The following is a 25074-nucleotide window of genomic DNA, read 5'->3' as shown; positions in this document are numbered from 1 at the left end:
GCAAACTTCATGCATAAAAAGCCAGATGGTAAATATTTTAGACTCTGTGGGCCATTTGGCCTCTGTCACAACTACCCAGCTCTGTTGCTGTAGTGGGAAAACAGCCACAGACAATATGTAAAGGCGGGCATAAGGCTGTGTTCTAATAAAACTTTATTTGAGAGAGGGTCTCGCTGCCACCCAGGCTGGAGTGCAGTAGCATGATCATGGCTCACTGCAGCCTCAAACTCCTGCACTCAAGTGATCCTCTTGCCTCAGCCTCCTGAGTAGCCGGCAGGCATGCACCACCATACCCAGCTAATGTTTTCTATTTTTTTCTGAAGACAAGGTCTCACTATGTTGCCCAGGCTGGTCTTGAACTCCCAACCTCAAGCCATCCTCCCCCACCTCAGCCTCCCAAAGTGCTGAGACTACAGGCATGAGCCACCGCACTCGGCCCAATAAAACTTTATTTACAAATGTAGGCAGCAAGTCAGATCTGGCCCACAGGGTGTAGTTTGCAGATCCTTGCTCTAGCAGTTCCTACACTGGGGACGATTTGCTAATGGTACCCTGGCCTGAGGGATCCCCATCTCGCCTCCTGCCCAAGGTGCCCTGGTACTAGAAACAGCTGCCACCTAAAACAATGGCCGCTTTCTTCTAGGAACCCAGCGGCCTTCTGTCATATTGGACTGAAAGGCGCATCCTCCCACCTAAGCTAAGGGCTGGTTCCAGTCCCACAAACCCAGTATGAGAAGGCTGGGGGAGCTCCCTCTGCTGCAGCCCTGCCCAATCCCTACCTGGACGGCACAGCCCAGCACCAGGAGCAGCACCTTCTTGATTTCCTCCATGCTCTTCCCTAGATCAAGAGAGCAACACATTTAACTCAGCTCAACTGCTGGTACAATTTCAGTGGCATGTTTACTGTAGGGGGAAAAAAATCAGATAAACAAAAAAAATCATCTCTCTACTCTGTGACATTCACTTAGGTATACGCACTCCATCGATCTTCCATGTGAGGCTTTATTTACTTTTTATTTTATTTTGAGACAGGGTCTCACTCTGTCACCCAGGCTGGAGTACAGTGGCAGGCCCACAGCTCACTGTAGCCTTGACCTCCCAAGGCTCAAGCGATCTTTTCACCTCAGCCTCCCTAGTAGCTGGGACTATAGACATATACCACCATGCCTAGCTAATTTTTGTATTTTTTGAAGAGATGGGTTTTTGCCCATCTCTGGTCTCAAACTCCTGGACTCAAGTGATCCGCCCACCTCAGCCTCCCAGGGTGCTGGGATTACAGGCTTGAGCCACCCCGCCCGGCGCCTTATTTACTTTTTAAACCAAATGAGAATTCTGTACATAACTATTTGAGGTCCCATTCCATTCAAATATGTCATCAATATCTCCCCGTGGTAATTAATGAACCGTAACATCAGCATCCCTTTTTAGCGCATCAGGTAAGCAAAGTACACAATGGGAGAGAACAACTCCCACAGGAAATACCTAGTCGACACTAAAATAAGGCTGTATACAACCTTCCCCTTTTTATCATGCAAATTTCCAAACAGACCCGGGAGGACAGTATAACGAATCTCCACAATACACTCAGCCTCACATGATCAACATTCTGCACCTCTCACTCTACCTGCCTCCTCCTTCCCTCTGTAAGTTTGTTTGGCTGGAGTATTCTACAGTAAATTCCATAAGATAACATAAAGACATCCTTTTTTTTTGGGGGGGGGATACAGGGTCCCACTCTATTGCCCAGGTTGGGGTGTAGTGGTGCAATCATAGCTCGCTGCAGCTTCCACCTCCTGGGTTCAAGTGATCCTTCCACCTCAGCCTCCCGAGTAGCTGAGACTACAGGTGTGCACCACCACACTTGGCTAACTTTTGTACTTTTTGTAGACAGGGTCTCATAATATTGCCCAGGTTGGTCTTGAACTCCTGGGCTCAAGCAATCCTCCCGCCTCAGTGTTGGGATGACAGGTGTGAGCCACCATACCTTTTTGATGGTTACATACTTACTTTGTAAAGCAAGGCCACTAATTTACTCAACCAATCCCCTTCCAGAGGTTCAATTTTTATATATAATATATATAAAAAATATATAATATAGATATAAATATATATAATATATAATATATATATAAATATATATATATATTTTGAGACAGAGTCTCACTCTGTCACCCAGGCTGAAGTGAAGTGGCACAATTTTGGCTCACTTCCACGTCTGTCTCCTGGGCTCAAGTGATTCTCCTGTCTCAGCCTCCTGAGGAGCTGGGATTACAGGCGCTTGCCACCACGCTCTGCTATTTTTGTATTTTTAGTAGAGATGGGGGTTTCACCATGTTGGCCAGGCTGGTCTTGAACTCCTGACCTCATGATCTGCTCGCCTTGGCCTCCCAAAGTGCTGGGATTACAGACGTGAGCCGCCGTGCCCGGCCCTAAAATATGTCAATCTAAACAATGTTATAAAGAATATCATGGTAGCAGGCCGGGTGCGGTGGCTCAAGCCTGTAATCCCAGCACTTTGGGAGGCCGAGACGGGTGGATCACAAGGTCAGGGGATCGAGACCATCCTGGCTAACATGGTGAAACCCTGTCTCTACTCAAAAGAATACAAAAAAAACTAGCCGGGCAAGGTGGTGGGCGCCTGTAGTCCCAGCTACTCGGGAGGCTGAGGCAGGAGAATGGCGTGAACCCGGGAGGCGGAGCTTGCAGTGAGCCCAGATCGTGCCACTGCACTCCAGCCTGGGCAACAGAGCGAGACTCCACCTCAAAAAAAAAAAAAAAAAAAGAATATCATGGTAGCTAATTCTTTATGTATTCCCTTTTTCAGCTTTTCGTATTGACAAGCTGCCCTGCAGACAGGCTCTACCATTTCACCATGGGACATATGTGGTGATTCCCATTTTCCTACCCTTGACCAGCATTTACCCTACCACTCTTTCTCAACTTTGTCAATCAGGCCAAAAATCCTGTTTCGTCATTCTGAGCTCTCTTTGATTGTGCTTGAGGCTGAATGCATCTTCACCTGCTTATCTATCTCAAACACTTAAACAGCAGCAGAACACTTGGGCTTAGACGACGGGCTTGGTCACCTAGGAACTGTGTGTCCCAGACAAGCCATATTCTGTCTCCAAGCCTCAGTTACCACATCTATAAAATGGCCTGGGTAATGTGCAGCGTTCCCTTTCAGGTTTTAAAAAAAAAAAAAAAAAAAAGAAAAGAAAAAAAGAAAAAAAAAAATCTATGTGTTCTGACTTTTTTGTTATATTCTGTTGTATTTGAGGAAGAAAGGATATGCCAGAAAGAGCTTTCTTCTCTTGAAAGACTTAACCAACTCACACACTAGGCTACAGTGGCCCAAAGTATCAAAGACTGCTGGGATGAAAAAACCAGACCACCGTCCTGAGAACCAATGCTGTGGTTCATTTCAGATTCCTGAGTACAAGTAGTGAATGAATATGCGACCTCTTCCTAAGACCCCTCGACTGAGAAATAGCTAAAATTGGCTTTCCTTGAGATAATGACATCACTATCACTGTCAAGCCTCAGAACTGGGAACTGGGGGTTCACTGAACCAGAAGCACACGCCGCCCCCCAGGCTGAAGGCAGGGCAGGGAGAGACTGGTGGGCTGGGCCACAGGGTCTAAAAGCCACGTTCCTGCTCTGGAGGACACGCCTGAGAAAAAGGCTCAGAGTTGCAAAACAATCCTCTAAGGTTAAATCCTTCTCTTGCTAGTAAGTTTAGAGATTCGTCAATATTTGAAATGGAAAAATTCTCAAAGTCTTAGTATTATTTTTTTTTTTTACTTGAGATCTTTTATTTGGCCCAAGACACTCTAATCCACAGAATAAATATCACCACAGTGACTCACTTCCCTATTAACATGGAGCTATTCATCAGCCACTTAACTTTAGTTTCGATGAAGAGAAAAGGGGCTGGGCGCGGTGGCTCATGCCTGTAATCCCAGCATTTTGGGAGGCCGAGGTGGGAGGATCACTTGAGGTAAGGAGTTCGAGACCAGCCTAGCCAACGTGGTGAAACCTCGACTCTACTAAAGATACAAAAATTAGCCAGGCGTGGTGGCATGCGCCTGTAATCCCAGCTACTTGGGAGGTTGAGGCAGGAGAATCACTTGTTCAGGAGGTGGAGGTTGCAGCAAGCTGAAATCGCTCCACTACACTCCAGCCTGGGTGACAGAGGGAGACTCTGTCTCAAAAAAAGAGAGAGAGAGAAAAGGGAATGCCCACATGAGTGTTAACAAAGCCTCCAATCAGTCTTTCTGACAGCGCTTGCCGGCTCAGCCCAAGTCACCCACCTCCCCCTTTCCCTTCTGTCAGCCCACAGATCACTGGCAAGGGCTCATCGCATGCCCATGCTAGATATAAGAGGCACAGACCCTTCCCTGCCATCACTGGCTTGTCTTCCTACAATAAGACTCACTTTTTGAAAGGCCACTCACCAGGTACTGTACCCACCAGAGGAGCCGAAACACTAAGAAAGCACTTAAGGGTCTGAGATCAGCCTAAACAGAAGTCAGGGTTTGCACAGAAAATCTTTATGTACTCTATTCACAGCAAAGTCCCCAAAGGAACTAATTACATCACACTGTAGAATCATTTAGACAACTCTGGTGATCCATTTCCCCAGCCCAAAGCAGATTACAACAGCAAATTAAAAGGGGGAAAAGGGCTGGAGAAGCTCACTGATGGTGTTCTGAGAGCAAGGAAGAGAGCAGAAACCTTGCTCACACACTGGAGGGCAAAAACTACACTCTGAGGCCAGGTAAGTGGCCCACAAGTGTAATCCCAGCACTGTGGGAGGCTGAGGCAGGAGGATCGCTTACATCCAGGAGTGCAAGACCAGTCTGGGCAACATACGGAGACCCCCCACCATCCCTTTTTTTTTTTTTTTTTTTTTTTCCCTTTTTTGTTTTTCTTTTTTGAGATGAGTCTCGCTCCGTTGCCAGGCTGGAGTGCAGTGGCTCGATCTCGGCTCACTGCAATCTCTGCCTCCCGGGTTCAAGCGATTCTCCTGCCTCAGCCTCCTGCGTAGCTGGGACTACAGGTGTGCACTACCACACCCAGCTAATTTTTGTATTTTTAGTAGAGATGGGGTTCCACCATGTTGAACAGGTTGGTCTTGATCTCTTGACCTCGTGATCCACCTATCTCAGTCTCCCAAAGTGCTGGGATTACAGGCATGAGCCACTGTGCCCAGTCTTTCTTTTTGAGATGGAGTCTCACTCTGTTACCCAGGTTGGGGTGCAGTGGTGCAAGCTCAGTTCACTGCAACCTCTGCCTCCTGAGGTCAAGCGATTCTCCTGCCTCAGCCTCCCGAGTAGCTGGGATTACAGGCGCCCGCCACCATGCCCAGCTAATTTTTGTATTTTCAGTAGAGATGGGGTTTCACCATGTTGGCCAGGCTTGTCTCAAACTCCTGACCTCAAGTGATCTGCTTGCCCTGGCCTCCCAAAGTGCTGGGATTACAGGCGTAAGCCACCGCGCCCAACCAAGATCCCATTTCAATTAAAAAAAAAAAAAATTAGCCAGGCCTGGTGGTGCACTATTTGGGAGGCTGAGGTAGGAGGATCGCCTGAACCTGGGAGGTTGAAGCTGAAGTGAGCTTTGACTGTGCCACCGCAGTCTAGCCTGGGTGACAGAGCAAGACCCTGTCTCCAAAACAAACAAACAAACAACAACATCGCAAAAACAACGCTCTGAGGCTGCTCGGTGACAGAGCAAAGGGTTCTACTCCCTCAGCACCCTGCGATCACGCACCATGACAACCTTGAGTTCATTCATTCCCTCATTCATCCCAACACCCATCAGACATCAAGAAAACACTCAATCTGACCCACAGCACAGGTTAGAAAAGCATGGATTCCTGTTTGCTAAGGTTTGTAACAGGAGGAAAAAAGGCTTTAAACATAGAGAATTAAGTTTAGAAAAATATTCCTAGGAAAAAAATAAACTCTTTGGTGATGAACAGGTTACTAAGAAATTTACCTCTGCCCTCATTCAAATGAAGCAGAGCAGTGCTCGTTCTCACCAGGCTGAGTAAACAGAAACATTTGCTTATAACAAATGCATCCTGTGATCCCAACCCCTACAGATTCCTACAATTTTTTTTTTTTAAAGTGCCCAGGGTGGGGAGCAGAAGTTTCCTCATTTCTCATGAGAAGCCGATGCCCAATTTCTTTCAGGATTTCAGTCGTAAGAAAAACCGCTATTTCCACAAATCTACCAGATTGTGGGTTTTGAATAGTTTCAAAACACAGCAGAAGATTCCCTCCTGGGTCCTTGCCAGTAGGACTGGCTCAGTGACACAGTCAAGCAGGCCAAGATCAAACAAACCTACAGACAGCTCCCTGCCAAGTACCTACTATGTGCTGGGAGCCAAACCAGCAATCTGAAAGCTGGTAAGTGCTACGGGAACCCACGAAAGGAACTTCTAATTTGCAGCAAGGCCCCGGGCAAGGATTCTAAAGGGAATAACCTCTGAGCTGAGTTCCACAGATGAGGAGGAGACAGACCTGTCGGGTAGGCAAGTGTGGGCTTTCCAGGCCCAGGGAACAGCATGTGCGAAGGCCACGAGGTGAGAGAGCACACTGCTTGTCAAATTATAAGTGCTTTGCGCTTACACTTATCGAGCTGGTGTTCAGAGGGAGAAATGGGGGCAGGTTATAAAACAACGTGGATTTCTACACCAAAAAAAGTCACAAGCAACCACTGGGGGCGGGGATCGAGAAACATCAGACAGGACACACTCCACACTTAACACAACTACACTCCGTGGAGTATAGGAGAACCCCCGGGGGACTCCCAGGACTTCCTGAATGAATAGCTGAGTCTACGAAAAACCTACCTTACTACCTGCTTCCTGGAGTCTTGACACAAAGAAATTCACCCCAGCCTATCTTAGCAAAAACGCAATGCAGACAGACAGGCCAACATAAGCTATATAGAAAGCTGCAGATGTTAACAGTCATAAGGTTCCAAAACAGAAGGGAAACCGCCAGACAGCACGTGTTTCTAAGTGCAGAGGTGAGGATAGAAAAGTAGTTGGACAATTAAAATACATCATCCTCTAAAATGTGCATTATATCATGGTTTGAAAACTCCCCGCCTTGCTAGCCCTGAGTCCACGGCAGACATGATTAGTCAATCACAGCACTTTCTGACTCAGGGCGGAACTAGGCCTCAGAATCCTTCTGAACACAGCACTCCACAGACTACCAGTTAATGGACGTTAACACATGGAACAAAACCTATCTTCCTTCCATGACTGGTATATAACCTCGAGAGCCCTTTTTGACTCCACTCTTTGGTTCTTTAAGATGCAGCCATGCACGTGTTCAGAAGACACTTTTTTTTTTTTTTTTGAGATAGAGTCTCGCTCTGTCACCCAGGCTGGATGGAGTGCAGTGGTGCAATCTCGGCTCACTGCAACCTCAACCTCCTGGGTTCAAGCGATTCTCCTGCCTCAGCCTCCCAAGTAGCTGGAACTACAGGCACCCACCACCACGCCTGGCTAATTTTTGTATTTTTTAGTAGAGACAGGGTTTCACCATATTGGCCAGGCTGGTCTCGAACTCCTGACTTCAAGTGATTCATCCGCCTCGGCCTCCCAAAGTGTTGGGATTACAGGTGTGAGCCACCACGCCCAGACAGCAGACACTTTCTGGTTTCTGGACACATGAACTAAATCTTGTTGTGTATAAACGATGACTGAGGTGTGAAGCTGGGGATTTAAGCAATGGCAGGCAAGCATCCCTGTCGAAGAGGGAGCCCTTCCTGCTCCAAACTGCATACCCTCTGCCCTTGCTGGGGTTGAAGGCACAGTGATTCCTGTCCACAGATGAATAGGGGTCAGAGATAAAGCAGTGAAACTGACTCCTCTGTCTTGCTAACTCAGCTCCCCACAACCACAGAGGCCCAGGACCTGCAGATCACCAGCCAGGCTCAGGGTTTAACCCTCACAACCTGGAAGGACTGACTGTATTCCGTAGAGTAACTCTGCCCTTTCCTCCTATAAACCACCATCACTGCACCTTAATATACGGCATGCTACCACATGACTTAATTCTGAAAGCAAACCCCTGAAGACAGTATGATGACTCCATCTTAGAAACAGAAGGATGTAGCTCAGAAAGGCTGAGTCACAGAACTAAGATCTGTTCCCAGGTCCACCACCACCTACCATCTCCTAACTTATTTATGTTTCCTTCTAAAGCAGGGAGCTATGTGGTTTCACTTCTGATCCCTGTGATCCCATTCAGGTTAGTTAACCAGCATTTGCTGACTGAGTGAGGTTAACTGTTAGCATCAAGTACCTGGGTTAGAACAGCAAAGAGAACAGTTTCAGTTTCTCTCTTCCATGGCACAAACATGTGCTTACTGATTCTACATTCTCTTTTCTTCTGGCTTATATGCTGGTGTGAACCACTGACTGCTTTCCCTGGTTTTGTACTTAAAAACCAGTTATTTCATAAGGATGCTCACGAGGCTGTCACAGTGATTTGAAAACAGCAGTGCACCGAACACAACCCTGTCGTCTCTCCTCAGTACACAGGCACACCCCAACACTCACTCATGCGGGCACAGCTCTGAGGGCCCTCCTGGGGCCTCAGCTTACAACGGGAAGAGCTGTTTATTATTATAACAGTCAGGGGTACTTCCCAGGCCCTGCCGAGGAATACTAGAGGTAGAGAGTTCCCTGTGGGTGGGCTCACGGGGATGCTCCATCATGTGTGTCCCCACCCACGGGGAAGGAGGCAGGCGCCTCTACACAGGGGCTCACATTCTGGGGAGCGGCCCCTGTGAAATCCTCTTGTCACCACATGTGCCCCCACCATTAACATAACCAGGCACACACATTTATCAAACGTGGACTCTGGCGGGCGCTAAGCCGCATGCCTGTGTGGAATGTTGCAGGAGCCTCCCGGGGCACCCCGACCAGTGGCCCTTTACCCCAGTGTCTCTCTGCTGCCCGGATCAAGTCAGTCCCACCCCCACAGATACCCCAGCACCACCATGCACAACAGACGTCAGCTGCCCCCAGGTCTTGTAGAACACTTTGAAATATCAGCCCCTCAGAGCACCCTCACCCCAAAAATGACCTCCTACCCCACCTGCCTGCCACGGCTGCAGAAGCTGAGAGTGCGAATTCATTTCCCAGCACCAAACAACTGAAGACCAGAAAAGCAGAATCAGCCACAAGCCTGCAGCCTGAGACCTGCGTTTGCCCTGGGAGGGGGCGAGGAGCTAGGGCAGGCAGGGGATGCTCTGGGAAAGGGTCCCTCCCAACCGCCAGGTGGAAAACTCAAACATAAAGACCTTTGACAAACAGCATCTCTTCACTCCTCTGCAGACGGCGGCGGCCACAGAGAGCAGGCCTGCTGGAAGCCATGGTGTGGCTGTCGCAGCCAGTGGCGCGTTCTCTGTGTGCCCAGGCCATCGCCAGGAAGTTTACTAACAAAGTCTGGTCTCCAGGCAGATCCGCGGGTGCTCGGAGGCTGGCGTGTGGGCCGCGCTGTGACGCTCAGCTGGGCTTGGTGTCAGCCAAACTCTGCAGCTTCCTGGGAAAGGAAAGCCTCGGCTCCCGGCCCAAGTGCCCCAGCACCGCACATGGACTGGAGACCTCGTTTCTGGATCCAAAAAGCAGCACAGAGGCAAAGCAGCAGGATGGAAATGGGGTAGTTTGAAACAGCATTTGGTTGCTTTTCTGAACCTTCTCTCTCAAGGATGAAAGAGGAAATTTTAGATCAAAAATGCCTGAAGATTAGTTTTCTTTTTCTTATTTCTTCCCTCCCATTCAAAGGCCCCAAACTTTTTGCAGATATGAAAATTTTATATACACACACACACACACACACACGTACATTTATACACAGGATTAGAGAATTATGGCCAGGAGAAATAAAATAAAACCAACAGAGGTAGGGGAAAAGAACACAAGAATGGCTCCTGAAGCCAGAGTGGCCGACCCTTGGCCTCCACACCACACTGTGAGCAGGATGGAGCTGGGGGCAGGACTGGGAGGGCCGCAGGGCCGGGAAGACAGGGCTCTTGAGTTTTAAAAGCACAGTCTCAGCAGGAGGACGGCTCCCCACAAGCCGGACTCTGAGCCTGTGCCTCGGTTGCCAGGGTGGGGGTCAGCAAGCCTCGGGCACACCCAGCCCTCACAAGTTCCCGGGGGCCCCCTGAAGGAAGGCAGGGCTGTGCCGTGTGGGCTACGAGAGAGAGGTTTCCATGGGATCTGAAAAGCACTCCAAGGACACACCGGCAGGAGAGCAAATCAATACTGAGAGGGTTAAATATTAAATTCCAAGGAGTTTCAGGAGGTCTATTTCCTCTGGCCCATGAAACCTAAACCTCAGCTGTCACAGAAGACCTCCTCCCTGCCCCAGGCTTGCTGCTCCTCCTGGGACTCCCAGCAACTTGCACTCCCCTGAGCTCGTTCCACCTAGAACACCTTTCCTCGCTTTCTCTGTCTGAGGCCTTGCCCAGATATTGCCTCCTCCAGGAAGCCTTCCTGACCTGCCCAAGCAGAACGCATCAGCCCCCTTGCACTGGCTGTGAAGCACGATCTTGTACCATCTTCTGTCCCGGAATAAATGTCTCTGTGGACCCTGTCTCCCCTTCCTGCCTCAACACAGACTGGGGGCTTCCTGATCTGAGGTGGCCTGTTCATCTCACCAGCGGAGGGGAGCTAAAGGAGGGGCCTGGGCTGAGCTCCTTTTGAGAGCCTCTGGCCGAGGGGCAGCCACCTAAGATGAGGAAGGATGAAAAGGTGCTCCAGCCTTGTATTTGGGGGAGGTCAGAAGTCGGGCCTTCTGGCTTCCTCAGCTGGTGCAGTAGATAGAGCCGAGTCCTGCACTCAGCTGAGAAGGAAGGTCGGTCACAGCATTTTGTGTGCACAGCACCCTGTTTCTTCAGGGTGCTTCCCCTGCTGCTGGAATGTGCACCCTCCGTAACCATCATAAGAGAGAGAAAACGTAGGACAGAGGGCCAGGCCACTGAACAGCAATTAGTGAAACCCCAAGGCTCTTCTCAAAGGTTCCAGTGGTATTCAGGTAGGACCCTGTAGGGTGTGCATATGGAGTCGCAGCTCCTCCAGGGCTCCCAGGAATCCTGCTTGGCATTTAGAATGTAAGAAACATCAGGGCAGACGGGTGATGGTAACCCTCTTGCTTGGAACCAGTGGCCGACTGTCCACAAAAGTAACCATCTGTGCAATTTATGGTGTGAAATCTGTCTTTCACCTATGCAGACCTCCACGCCGTGTGCCTCTGAGCGAGCTCCTCCACTCTCTGGGCTGGGCTTCTGCACCTATGAGGCTCGTTCTCTTCCATTCTAAATGGCTTCGGTGGGATCAGCCATGTGTAAGTCTGGAAACCACTATTATACTTGGATACAAACCCTGGAAGAAAAAACAGTGCTCTCCTCCAGCACAACTGTCCTGTGATTCATCGCAGAAAGTAATTTGCTAACACCCTGGCTTCCCGTCAGACACATCTAGTCTTTATTTGTGCGTGTGGCACAGTGACAGGCCTGGCTGCCGAGAAAGATGCTGAGAAGCCAGAGCTGGAGGGACCCCAGAGCTGGTCTAGCTCCATCCAGCATCCTCCCTCACTGCTCAGACAGCACAGACATGAGCTCTTGCTTCTCACAGGCTTCTCGTAGAATACGCTCATCAGTAACCGCGGAAGACGTTTAATAGCCGTGCAGCTGGCAAGATGCTGAAGGTGGTTTTCAGGGAGTCATCTCAGGCCTAGGGGAGGCAGACAAGCGGTACTGGGCAGAGAATGAATCTCACTTGACCCTGACCACCGACAACTGGCCTTCTTATCTGTGACAGCAAGTGGGTAACGCCTGTTGGGGGCCCCAGCTTGATGGGGGAGCCAAGTGGAGAGAGGAGAGAGGAAGACAGAAAGGCAGGCCCCCTGCATGGATGCTGTATTTACTGAGCACCTACTACATGCCAGGTGGTATGTAATATCTACATTCTAGACATTAGAATGCACTGACAACAGCAACAAAAACCCCAGGATTCCTGCTCTCAGGAGAGCGTGTACCCTAGCAGGGGAAAAGCATGCAATGCCACAGGGGGGAAAAAAATAAGTGAACAGTATCGTCTATTCTCAGGTGCCAAAAGGTACGGAGAAGGGAAAGCAGAGCGGGACAAAGAAGACGGGGCATGTGGCAGGAGAGACAGGTGGGGCCACACTGAACAGGGGCTCACAGGTGGTGTTTACACAGTTTGCTGGCAGAGGGACCGGCAGGCGCACAGGCCCTAGTGCCCAGAGCGGGCTGCAAAGTGACAGTCGACTGACTTGAGCAGGGGGCTGCTCGGGCTGCCATGCTGGGAGCAGACTGCAGGGGGTAGGGGTGAGGACACTGGCCTGGGGAGCAGCCAGGCAGAAGCAGGGTAGCTGGCGGTGGGGAGGAGGGCTGCAGAGGAGAGCTCAGCTTCTGGGGGTGCACTGAGGGTAGACCCAGGATGCCAGGCAAAGGCACAGACATGAGTAAAAGGGAAGGATAAGGATGGCGGAGGGGAAACAAAGCAAAGGACACTCTACGGCACTCTGGCCCCAGAAGCCTGCATCCTGCCTCACTACGGGGGCGGGCTTAAGAGCCATCATATAAAAGTGAGGGTGGGGTTCAAGCAGGGCCCAGCCAGAGCCCAGGCCATGCTCGGAGAAGCAGAGACTACAGCAGTGAGGCACCAGACAGACCCTCCCATCCCCAGGGGCATGGGTGCAGCTGAGAGTGAGCTGCAAAACCACAGCACCATCAGAGCAGAAACCCAGAGACGGTCCCAGGGGTGGACACAGCGTAAGCGAGTAAGGAGTTTGGGCCAGGACAGGCTGAGGAGAGATTTCAAATGCAATTTTCAGTATACAAAGTACTGTTTCATAGTCACTGCACCGTCCTTGACTTCCACCCAGGATAGGAAGAGAGTGAACACCCTTCTGTCTGATGGGTGAGGGAGGGTTAAGTGAGACATACAGAAAAATTGTAAGTTGTGACACCTCCCTTTTTTAGGTCAGAGAGAGGGGACAAATGCGTAGACTCTCAGGGTCTTTTAGTATCATTGTGCTGGGGGACAGCGGGTGGACCAGATGCTCTGTTGGGATTGGAATCTGGGAGCTTGTGATGCTATGTGCTTAAAACAGAAAAGTTACCCCAAACTATAAAAAATGTTATAAATAACAGTACAGTGTCAGCATCCACCAAAAAGAGTACAAAGCAAGCCCCTGACACACGAGGTGGACAGATTTAGTTAAAAAGCACACACACACCCCACCCTAGGCAACCATACAAATTTAAAAAAACACCAACTTTGTTCTTTGTTTAGAAAGAAACGAAAAAAGCTTCACACATCTATTTTTACAATTTAAAACTGAAAATGCTATTTCATAAATCCATCTCTCTGCCCCCAGCACTGGTGTCTGCATCTTCCTGCTGGTGGATGTCCCCTGTCAGCCTCCTCTGCTCTCAGAGCACCCTGGGACTCCTGTCAAACCTACTCATCTGTGCACCCAGCTCCCGGTCCCCCAGCCCTGACACGCTGCCCTCCATGTGCAGCCTGCTGAGGCCACCGTCTAGCATGTCAGTCAGCGCGGCCTGGGGCCCTCTGAGCCCTCGGTGATGGGTAAGTTATTCCCGTCCTTCCCTTTCCCGGCGCTCACTGTCCAGTTTCTCTAACTCCGCCTTCAGAGCTGGAAGCAGCTGATTCACGTGGGCTGATTATATACCATGGGGGTCCCAGGGACATCCAATTCACCTGTCAACTATCTAAAACCAGCTTCCCCTTAACGTTCTAAAAACTGAATTGTGGTTAGGGTTGTACAACTTTTTATATTTATGAAAAAGATCACTGAATTATACACTTACGATGGGTGTATTTTATAGCATGCAAATGATACCTCAATAAAGCCGTTAAAAAAAATCAGCATCCACATCTTTACAGATGTTTCTGTTTGGCAGTAGACCTGAGGTGGGGACCTATGTTCTCTGCCCATGGACAATCTCTGTGGTGTTGGGAGGTGCCTGACGGCAGCGGGGCAGAGAGGACAGGCTTCCAGATGGCAGTGGAAGGGGAGACACCTGCAGGGGTGAGAAGAGAGGGAGCGCCAGCAGGAAGGTGGGCAAGCTATGCAGGTGACATCAGAGCCGAAGGGAGGGGTGAGAAAAGGCAGGGAGAAGGATGTGTTTAATATTGGGTTCAACCATACACAATGGTCATTTTCATAGGTCAAAAAAGGCTGAATATTGCAATCACCTACAGTTAAACCTAACCCATGGATGTCCATGTGTGACAGACGAAGCAGCTCAGGTTTGGGGGCGGACAGAGCAGGTTTCTAATCAGCCCCTCTGCTTACAGGCCAACTGGTCAAGGGCATGGCACCCACACCCTCGGAGCCTCAGTTCTCTCACTATAAACAGAAATGGGCGCAGCCACACCACAGAAGCACGTTTTCATTCCTTTAAAAACAAATTTTAATTAACTAATTAAAGATGGAGTCTTGCCTGTCATCCAGGCTGGAGTGCAGTGGCACAATCATGGCTCACTGTAGCCTCGACCACCTGGGCTTAAGCCATCTTCCTCAGCCTCCCAAAGTAGCTAGGACTATGAGTGTGTGTCACCATGCCCGGCTAACTTTTTTATTTTTTGTAGAGCTAGTCTCTCGCCACCACGCTCAGCCTTTCATTCAACTTTTAACGCAAGTTCAATGGCAAGCACAGGGTGGGCTTGCTAAGGAGTCACTGTCCCCCTCTCTTGCTCCTCCAGTGTCTCCAGGGTAGAAGGAACAACAGGAGTAAGCTACCGCCAACCTCTACAGGCATCGCTCTCACCTCCCCCCGTAACACCAGCCCCAAATAAACCAGGAAGACGGCAGAGTTCTGCTTAGCAAAACAGGCTCCACTTCCCTGAAGTTACCAGAAATCATGTGAGTGCCCCCGACCCTGGAGCCCACGGCTGTGGCCAGCGTGGACTGCATTTGGCATCCCGCCTTTCTCCGGAGGAGCCGTGAAATAAAGCCGGAACACACATGGCCCCATGACAGAGCTGGCAAGTGAGCAGAACCAAAGGCTCCCTGCTACTGACACGTGAAGTGGGGGAGGGCGCTTGCCGTCAGGGGCCACCAGGAGGACCAGGGGTGGCCTCTGCAGAGTCCCCATGTAAGGCGGTGGTGCCCACAGGCCAGAGCACTGAAGACTAACAGGGGTCCAGGGAAGCTCTTCCTTCTGGCTCATGCAGACAAAAGGCAGACACCTCAGCCAGCTGAAGCCCAGAAGGAGCGCCCCCACGGAACAAGGAAGCCGCCGCTGATGTTCTCAGGGCGGTGGCACTAAAAGAGGACTGCTCTCCCACCAGCTATGTCCTCAGCTGGTCACTCAGTGAACTCTTCTGAAGTCTCAAGGCCACTTTAGCTACTGTCATATGGACAGGAGAGGGGATGGCCAGGCTGCAGTGAGGCCAGGGTGAGGAGACGCCAACAGAGGGAAGCCTGAGTCCCTTTTGGAAACGCCTCTAATGTTTAGGATCCACGGTCTATTGCCATCCTACAGGTGCGGCTTTTCCTGTGTTCCTTGATCCCTCAGCTATTCCAGGAGGCCCCAGACCTAGGGTTCCAAAATGATGACAAGGTCTCCATCAGAACAAGGGAAGCCCTAGCCAGCGAGAGTAAGTCTGTCCCCGGGGCCTGCGACTTCTGTCCACGAGCTATGGGTGCAGGTAAACACACGCAAAGGTGAAAGGAACGCAAGGCATCACTCCATGTAATGCACCCAGGAAGTTACCTGACAGGCAGAGATTAAGTTCTGACTTTCTGTAAGATGCCAGGAGGACATTTAATTTGGTTTTTCTTTCATTTCTTTCATTTTATAATTAGAGATGAGGTCTCACTATGTTGCCCACGCTGGTCTTAAACTCTTGGGCTCAAGCGATCCTCCTGCCTCAGTCTCCCAAAGTTTTGGGGTTACAGGAATGAGCCACTGCGCTGGGCCTCATTGAGACTTTCAAACTCACACTGAGTGTCAGAGACTGCAGGGACCTAGAACCTGTGACTACCAGGAGAGCTGAGTCCAGCAGGGAGACATAAAACAGATCAATGAGCTCCATCACCAAGCATGAATGAAGCCTTGCAGGACCCCAGTGAAGACAGATGTCATTCTCTAAAGAGATTCTTACTCTCCTGTCTAAGGTACCACACTCCCTGATGGTGTCAGTTGATTCCACACTTACTCAGGAAGTGAGTCCACCAGATGGTATGACTCAGGCACCTAAACCCAGACTCATCTTCTCAGGAGCAACAAGGCAGTGGCCTCGCCAGCCTCTACACACACATCTGAGGGGTTGGGAGGCTTCACTCTTTTTTTTTTTTGAGACAGAGTCTTGCTCTGTGCCCAGGCTGGAGTGCAGTGGCGTGATCTCGGCTCACTGCAAACTCCGCCTCCCGGGTTCACGCCATTCTCCTGCCTCAGCCTCCCGAGTAGCTGGAACTACAGGCACCCACCACCACGCCCAGCTAAATTTTGTTTTTGTATTTTTAGTAGAGACGGGGTTTCACTGTGTTAGCCAGGATCGTCTCAATCTCTTGACCTCGTGATCCGCCCGCCTCGGCCTCCCAAAGTGCTGGGATTACAGGTGTGAGCCACCGTGCCCGGCCTGGGAGGCTTCAATCTTTTTTTTTTTTTCTTTGAGACGGAGTCTCGCTCTGTCCCCCTGGCTGGAGTGCAGTGGTACGATCTCGGCTCACTGCAAGCTCCGCCTCCCGGGTTCACACCATTCTCCTGTCTCAGCCTCCTGAGTAGCTGGGACTACAGGCACCCACCACCGCGCCCGGCTAATTTTTTGTATTTTTAGTAGAGACGGGGTTTTACTGTGGTCTCCATCTCCTGACCTTGTGATCCGCCCGCCTCAGCCTCCCAAAGTGCTGGGATTACAGGCGTGAGCCACCACGCCCAGCTGAGGCTTCAATCTTAAGGAAGAAATGTGCCCTTGGCTGAATGCCTCAGGGTAATGAACCCACTCTTTAAAATCTCAGCAAAATGATAATGTGTTTTCACTGTGCTGGCCCAAGCTGGCAGCCAGAGCTCGACGGCCAGCAGCTGCCCAACGCCAATGGCACTGCCCAGGCACCGCAGGGGGGAAGGGAGCGGCTTTCACTCACCAGATAGTGGGTCTCTGCCAATCATCAAAACATTGGGCAAATTCATTACAATCAGCTGCTGGAGAACTTCCTGCAGAAACAAAGGGGGAAAAGATACCATTAAGAACTGGGAACAAAAATAAAGAGGGATTAAGTAAATTACAAGTAATGAAGCCCCCGGATGGGTGTGCAGCCATCCCGTGGTGACGACGACGGTGCTAATAGTGACAGCAAGGAGCAGGTAAGATGCAAACAAACGTGAAAGTCAAAGCCTAACTGTATTTCTGTCTTGATTGTTAGCAAATAAAAAGTATGTCTACAAGGATTTAATGGGGTTATGAAAAAAGAAAAAGCATATTTAAAAAATAAAATGAAAGCTAAAGTTATGTCTGCATAGGTAGAGAGGCCTCGGGAAAAAAAAAGGCAATAGATGACAAGCTCAGATAGCAGGATGATGTTTCTTTTTTAAAAGATATCCTTATTTTTATTGTATGACTTGTGCAATTAAAAAATGAGGCCAGGTGCAGTGGTTAACGCCTGTAGTCTCAACCCTTTGGGTGGCTGAGGCAAGAGGATAGCTTGAGACCAGGATTTTGAGACTAAGCCTGGGCAACATAGCAAGACCCCATCTTCACACACACACACACACACACACACACACACACACACACTCTTAGCCAGGTGTAGTGGTGTGTGCCTGGGATCCCTGCTACTTGGGAGGCTGAGGTGGAAGAATCGCTTGAACCTGGGTGGTCGAGGATGCAGTGAGCTGAGATCACACCGCTGCACTCCAGCCTGGGGAACAGATGGAGATCCCGTCTCCAAAAAAGAAAATAATAACAGTAAGGAATAAAGATTAAAGAGATGCTACTGAGCCTTTCTAATCTGATGGTTCAGGATCCAGCACTAAGCAGGTCTTTGGTACAGGTTATAAATGAGGAGACTTCTCTTGTTTATAGCACGGACTTCCTAAGCGAGGGATACATCAGAGCTGCTCTGCACAGCCAGAGGTGGTGCCTTCTGGCCCTCACACCAATGGGCTTGGAAAGAAGACCCAGGCATCAGCTATCAGTCACCCCTGCTCATCTGGGTACCGGCTCTGGTCAGAGTGCTGGCTCACAGCCCAGCATACCACTTACATCCCCCTAAGTATTTCTCGGGGCAGATCAGTCTTCTGTGCCCAGATGCACAAATAAGGAGATTTTAAAATTCCAATTCTGGCAGGGCACGGTCGACACGCCTGTAATCCCAGCACTTTGAGAGGCTGAGGTGGGAGGCTTGAGCCTGGAGTTCAAGACACGCCTGGGCGACACAGAAAAAACTCGTATCTACAAAAAATTAAGAATCAGCTAGGTGTGGCACTGAGCCCTTGTGGTTCCAGCTACCCAGGGGGATTGCCTGAGCCCAGGAGTTCCAGGCTGCAGTGAGCGATGTTGCACAACTGCACTCCAAGCTGGGTGACAGAGCAAAACCCTGTCTATAAAAAAAAAAAAAAAAAAAAAAAAAATCCAATTTTACGGAAGACAAAAAAGAGGGTGGGTTTCATAACTATTCTAAAAGTGGCCACTGTAGAAATTCTTCACCAAGAATGCTCCTCTTAGGCCTTTAAAAAGTGTTTCTGTTGAGACACAACTAGTTTCATAAGTCGCTCTATTGCATAACATGCGGAATCTCTATATCCAGTATGCTGCTAACTGGCTCTCAAGAAGAGGGGGATAACTACACAACCCACATGGCCCGAGTGCATATCTCAGACCATCTCTGTCAGATTAGAACGGCCGAGGCCGCATGCCGGGAGAGGCATGAGTCCCTCCTTATTGTCTTTCTATGGCTCCTGTCCACACGGCCGGAGGGGATGTTAAACCGTGAGGTGTACCCCACTCCCGAACACACCAGCCCCGCTCCACTCAATGCTAGAAATCACATTTCTCCATTATCCAGGGTCACACGTCACTGCGTCAGCGATGGCTAATGCTTTCTCAGACATGTTTCAGCTGGTAAGTATCTGTATGCGTTGGACAACAGTGTGAGTTGTTTAACCGCCTCAGCCCTCCTTTAGGGCTCGGGAAAAGTCAATGTGAAAAAATTGTCTCTTAAGTGCATGAGTTCGCCAAAGGGTTCCAACATCCTCGCCCTACTACCCCCGGCAAAACACACCAGCAAAATCAGTGAAATCTGCTTTCCAGCTAATTCACTCAGTGAAAGGAGGGTGCCCAACAGCATCAGCCTGTCCGTCACATAGCTCCCTCCCAGCCTCACGACTACACTCCAGGCCAGGCACGGGGGCTCACGCCTGTAATCCAGCACTGTAGGAGGCCAAGGTGGGTGGATCACCTGAGGTCAGGGGTTCGAGACCAGCCTGGCCAACATGGTAAAATTCCGTCTCTACTAAAAATACAAAAATTAGCCAGGCGTGGTGGCGCATGCCTGTAATGTCAGCTATTTGGGAGGCTGAGGGAGGAGAATCGCTTGAACCCAGGAAGCAAAGGTTGCAGTGAGCCTAGATCACACCACTGCACTCCAGCCTGGGTGACAGAGCAAGACTACGTCTCAAAAAAAAAAAAAAAAAGAAAAAAAGAAAAGAAAAAAAACACCACACTCCAGTGTTCCAGTCAACTCGAGGAAGAAAAATGTCATCACCAGCAAACCAGCCATAGTCCCCTTCCTAACTCTCGGCTAGTTGTTTTCTTCTGCCATTTATCCAAGCTCAGCCCTGTACCAGGGTGAACGTGTTTATAAGCGAGATGCAATACGTGAAATCATCTTGTTTTGTTGTTTTGTTTTTTGAAATAATCTGAAGGTCACTGCAAAAAATGCAAATTGTTATTTTTATGCGAATGTTAATCTAAGCAAAACACTGCTGGAAATATTGCTAGAAAATGTATGTGTTCTCCTTCCAAAACAGGATGTTTAATTTTGTCTAATCAGTCCTTTCTAGTTTTCCCACAAGAAACATGTGTCATTTGTGCAATTAAGAAATAACGTTTTAGGAACACACAATGTCTTTCTGAGTTGTTCCCTTCAAAACACCATGGTTCTCCTAAGATATAATCCTATGGCCAGAGCTACTCCCAAGTCATTAACTGGTCCCCTTAAAGGACCCTCAATCACATTTCCAGCAAAAACTGGCTCAAACGCCAGGGATGTCCAGCAACATACATAATTGAGACATATTAATTCAAATGTTCTATTAGCCATCTTTAAAAAAGTAAAAAGAAACAGGTGAAAATATTCAACTTTAATTAAGCCAATATAACCAAAATATAATCATTTCAACCCATAATTGACATAAAAATGTACTGAGATATTTTATTTATTTTTTATTTTTATTTTTGTAGAGACGGGGTTTCACCATGTTGCCCAGGCTAGTCTCGAACTCCTGGACTCACGCAATCCGCCCACCTCGGCCTCCCAAAGTGCTAGGGTCACAGGTGTGGGTCACCTCGCCCAGCCTTTGCATGCTTTTTTTCATACAGTCTTTGAAATCAGTGTGTATGTTACACATATAGCACATCTCAATTCAGATGCTAAATGTTCACTGGAATTACTTGTGTTTCCAGATTTCATGAAATCTAGAGTTGAAAAAGTACATTTGTTGGAGGTATAATATGCTGAGATTAAGAAAAAATAATAAAAAAAGTTTTTAAGAAAGAAAAAGTAGACTTGTATGCCCACATTGTTCCAAACACATTTAAAAGTTTTCCTACAACTGAACTGAGTACCAGTTTTCAAATTTAAATGAACTAGAATAAAGAATTCATTTCCACAGCCACACTGCGGTATCTCCAGGCCCTGAAGGCCACATGGGACTGGTGGCTACCGGGCCCCAACACCAGACCTTTGCCCTCCCCCGCGGGGAATGGGATGGGGTGAGGCGCCTCTGGGCTGGCCCTCAGTCTGGCAGGGACGTGAGGAGGCTGCTGACGAGGGGACCCTCCTCCATGGCATCAGAACAGAAAGCCAGAAAGCCGCTCACTTGGAGGCTGCAGCTGATGCTGTCTTGCCAGGGCACCTGGTCACACCCCAGCCAGCCACGCGTGAGGCAGGACCACACCAGGATGGAGAGTGCAAGTCCAGTGATGCTCCGGACAGGCCCCAAATTTGCCAGCGAGCCCTCCTTGTGCCACTCTGGCCTTTGCAATGGCAGAAACAAGTGCCAGGGCAAGTCTGAGGGACAACGGACCCACACCAGCCTCGCTGAGGCCTCTGTCTTGTCACCGGTCCTTGTGATCTGATGGACAGGGAGGAAGAGGGTCAGGCTTGGGGCACAGCCCTCCCAGGGAAGGGTGCGGCACCGCAATCCAGGGTAGATTGTACTCCCCCCTCACTCCTCTCCACTCCTCCCCACTTCTCCTTTAGGTTTGCTTTTGGATCCTAAAATAAGATTTTGCGGCTGGGCGCGGTGGCTCAAGCCTGTAATCCCAGCACTTTGGGAGGCCGAGACGGGCGGATCACGAGGTCAGGAGATCGAGACCATCCTGGCAAACACCGTGAAACCCCGTCTTTACTAAAAAATACAAAAAACTAGCCGGGCGAGGTGGCGGGCGCCTATAGTCCCAGCTACTCGGGAGGCTGAGGCAGGAGAATGGCGTAAACCCGGGAGGCGGAGCTTGCAGTGAGCTGAGATCCGGCCACTGCACTCCAGCCTGGGCCACAGAGCGAGACTCCGTCTCAAAAAAATAAAATAAAATAAAATAAGATTTTGCTTTTCATAAATGACTTGCTTTTCAACAACATCACTGCTTTTCAACTGCATCCTGGAATGACTCCTCGGCCAATTAAATGCTTTAAACAAACCAAAAGAAAAGTCAACGAACAAAGGGTCAGAGGCAGGTGCGTTTGTGTTTTGGATACTGCAGGGGCCACCGGAGTCCCTCCGGGTTGGGAGAGAGCAAGGCTGAAAAGCACTTTGTAATGTAAAAAGAGGAGAGGGCCCACCCACCTGACACCACCCTGGCCTCAAATCTAGGCTCTTATTAGTCACCCCATGGGGGAGGGGTGGGGTGGGCCAGGACCCCCTCCGGAAGTCTGTCACCCCGGCAGGAAGACGGCAGGGGCAGCAGTTGTGTCTGCACACAGTGTCAACAAGCCTCCATTCCCGGCTCCTGACCCAGACCACAGGAAGCAAACAGGGTGGCCCAGAGCATGCTGCATCTCAAGGCCTATAGCACTGGCTTTCCAAGGTCACAGGTGTAGAGTTCTAAGAACAGAACCAAAGAGAAAGCTGATTCTATTAGAACCCACTGGGGACAAACATGAATGTACTTGCTGAGAAATCGGGACTGTCCCCAAAACACAGGATACAGGTGTCCCATTCCAGGCTTCACAGGCGATGAAGCTCTGACGGGGGGGGATGACATCAGATCACAGAGGCGCCTCGTTAGGGAGTGATGCCCACGCTGGATGGTGGGGCCACTGCAAACAAGACCAGCGTCCAGGCCAACGGTCTGACGCTAAGCACTTGTCACTGCTGGCTCCAGGAGGTCACAGGCACCCTATGGTCCCCTCTGGCCTAAGTGTTCTCCTCCTCTCCTCCAACTCCCTCACACCTCACTCCTCCCAAGCAGGGTTCACTTTGCTGGAGCTTCTGCCCTCCCGAGAGGCAGAAGGACAGAAGGACGGAATGAGTGGCAGACAGATATCTGGAGCCCGTGCAGCAGGTAGGGACCAGGACGGGACGGGACGGGACTGGGCTAGGAGGACCCAAGGAAAGGGGCCTGAGCGCCTCCCTTCTCCACCTATGGTGGCCCCTCATGCCCCACATGACCCTGTGTGGCTCCTGGGGCTTGTAGATGAAGCTCATTTTGTGTTTTGTCCAGTTGAGGCCATTAAACTGTTAGGGGGACAGGCCACCTCATTCCTTTTCAGCCAGTCGCTATGTGGGACTTAGAAATAGTGCATCCACTCAACCATGTTCACCTCGGGCTCAATGTCTTGGAGGCCCTAAACTGAGTCCATGCTTTCTTTTGGGACCTCCTCCCTTGGTTTGGCAATAGATGAACTCAGGTCAAGTACCTTAAATGACATCCTTAGCCCCACTCTGAGAACAAGTATGTAGACCCCAACTCTGAGTCAACCATCTACTATGCAATCTGTCAACCACAGACTATTAAAGGCCCTAATCCTCCCCAAAACTTGAAACGGAAGCATGAAAGAGGTGTGAGATTAGAGAACAGCACTCTAACAGTCTTGCTGCAAACTAACGCTGGGGAACGGTTCGGGACGCTATGGCCACTCATCCCATTTAGGAAGGCAGCAAAGAGTGCTCGAAGGTGTAAAAAGATGCATAATTATATGTACAGTAGGAAATGGATATTGAAAAAAGAAAACAAAACCCCAAAGGAAATATACTACACTAAAATGACAGAATTTTCTTTATTAGAGTGATTAGGGCAAGAGCCAGTTTCCCCAGCATTTTCTAAATATTCTGTAAAGGTTTCCACAGAGACCATTTGATCAGAGGCATGTATTTACTAGGTATTTCAGCTGTGAACATGACAGACCCACTTAAAAAATACACACACACACACACACACACACACACACACACAGAGGGCTGGGTGCGGTGGCTCACACCTGGAATCCAAGCACTATGGGAGGCCGAGGCGGGTGGGTCATCTGAGGTCAGAAGTTCAAAACCAGCCTGGCCAACAAGGCGAAGCCCCAGCTCTACTAAAAATACAAAAAATTAGCCAGGCACAGTGGCATGTGCCTGTAATCCCAGCCACTTGGGAGGCTGAGGCAGGAGAATTGCTTGAACCCAGGATGCAGAGACTGCAGTGAGCCGAGATCACGCCACTGCATTCCAGCCTGGTGACAGAGCGAGACACGGTCTAAAAAACATAAAAATAAAAAAAAACAAGAAACAAACAAAAAACCATGTATCTGTATCGATATATATCTATACCGACTCTTTCCTCTGAGACAATTCACCAACTATCCAAGACAAGGAATGAAGTAGATTGCCATTTTTAAAAATACCCACAAAAGGCAAGCTGCACCTTCCAGCATCTTCTCATCAGGAGAACCAAAGCCTCTCGCTTGGGAAGAACGGATGGGAGCCAGGAGCACCCAAGGGGCCTGTAACCAGTGGTGGGGACAGGGGTCCTGGGCAAAAGGCTGACTCCCAGGATACAAGCCCTGTGAAGACAGAGGCTCAGAGGTCCCAGAAAAGGCCTGCTCAACACCTGAGGCAAAGTAAGGGCCTCCTGAAAAGACTTAACATCCTGCCAGGGCCATCTCAACCTCTGTGCCTGCTCCAACAAAAAAGGTCATTTTCTCCGCAGGTAGGAGAAACGTTACTGTCCTGGGAAGGATTTAGGTGGAAACACCGTTCTGTGCACATGGCAGAGGTTAGCTTCAGTAACCACTGGAAACAATAGGATGGCTGGACCAAGAACAATGATTTCACGAAGAAATGGGAAGAATTATTTTTCTCCTTCTAAATGAAACTGAATCTCGCAGCTTGATATTTTACCAGGAAGGAAGAATAAATGCTGCCGAAAGCCAAGCATTTAGGCTCACGGGATGCCCCTCATGTGGCTGTGAATGGGAGCTGCTAATGCAGAGTAAATCAGAGGGAAATCCCAGAAAAGTTAAGACGAACGCACGGCACAGGCATCCAGGATGAAGGTGACGCTCACGGTTGCCAAGGAGACCAAGATGGTCCACACAGCAAAGAGAGCCTTCCACAGAGCCAAAGCAAAACCACAAAGAATGCTGCTGTTGACCCACACACGCCACAGTCAAGACTGAAACAGCAGGAGCAGGAAGGACGTCGGTTTCGCAGGTGCACCCAGCATACCTTTAGACACTGTCTTCCCCGGTGCCCAAAGCCAGGGCATTTTCTACACCTTTAAGTCTGGTCTGGGGTTCAGATATTCAGAAGACACGCACTGTGTACACCTTGCAGCAAAGC

At 49.7% G+C, this 25074-nt stretch overlaps 1 protein-coding gene across 7 annotated transcripts in view; it reads right to left on the bottom strand.

The window, feature by feature from the left end:
* The window catches only part of CCDC88C (coiled-coil domain containing 88C), a 147753-nt gene that overhangs the window by 72415 nt on the left and 50264 nt on the right, over positions 1-25074 (bottom strand). For all 7 annotated transcript variants that reach the window (XM_009212139.4, XM_017961476.2, XM_021941472.2 and 4 more), the window contains 2 exons: positions 17178-17247; positions 780-838 (listed from right to left, as the gene is read on the bottom strand). In XM_009212139.4, coding sequence (XP_009210403.2) covers positions 780-838; positions 17178-17247 — 129 coding nt within the window. The remainder of the gene's footprint in view (positions 1-779; positions 839-17177; positions 17248-25074) is intronic.

The sequence above is a fragment of the Papio anubis genome, chromosome 7 (assembly GCF_008728515.1).
Source record: "Papio anubis isolate 15944 chromosome 7, Panubis1.0, whole genome shotgun sequence".
NCBI classification, from domain to species: Eukaryota; Metazoa; Chordata; class Mammalia; order Primates; family Cercopithecidae; genus Papio; species Papio anubis.
This window is presented reverse-complemented; position numbering and strand designations above follow the sequence as displayed.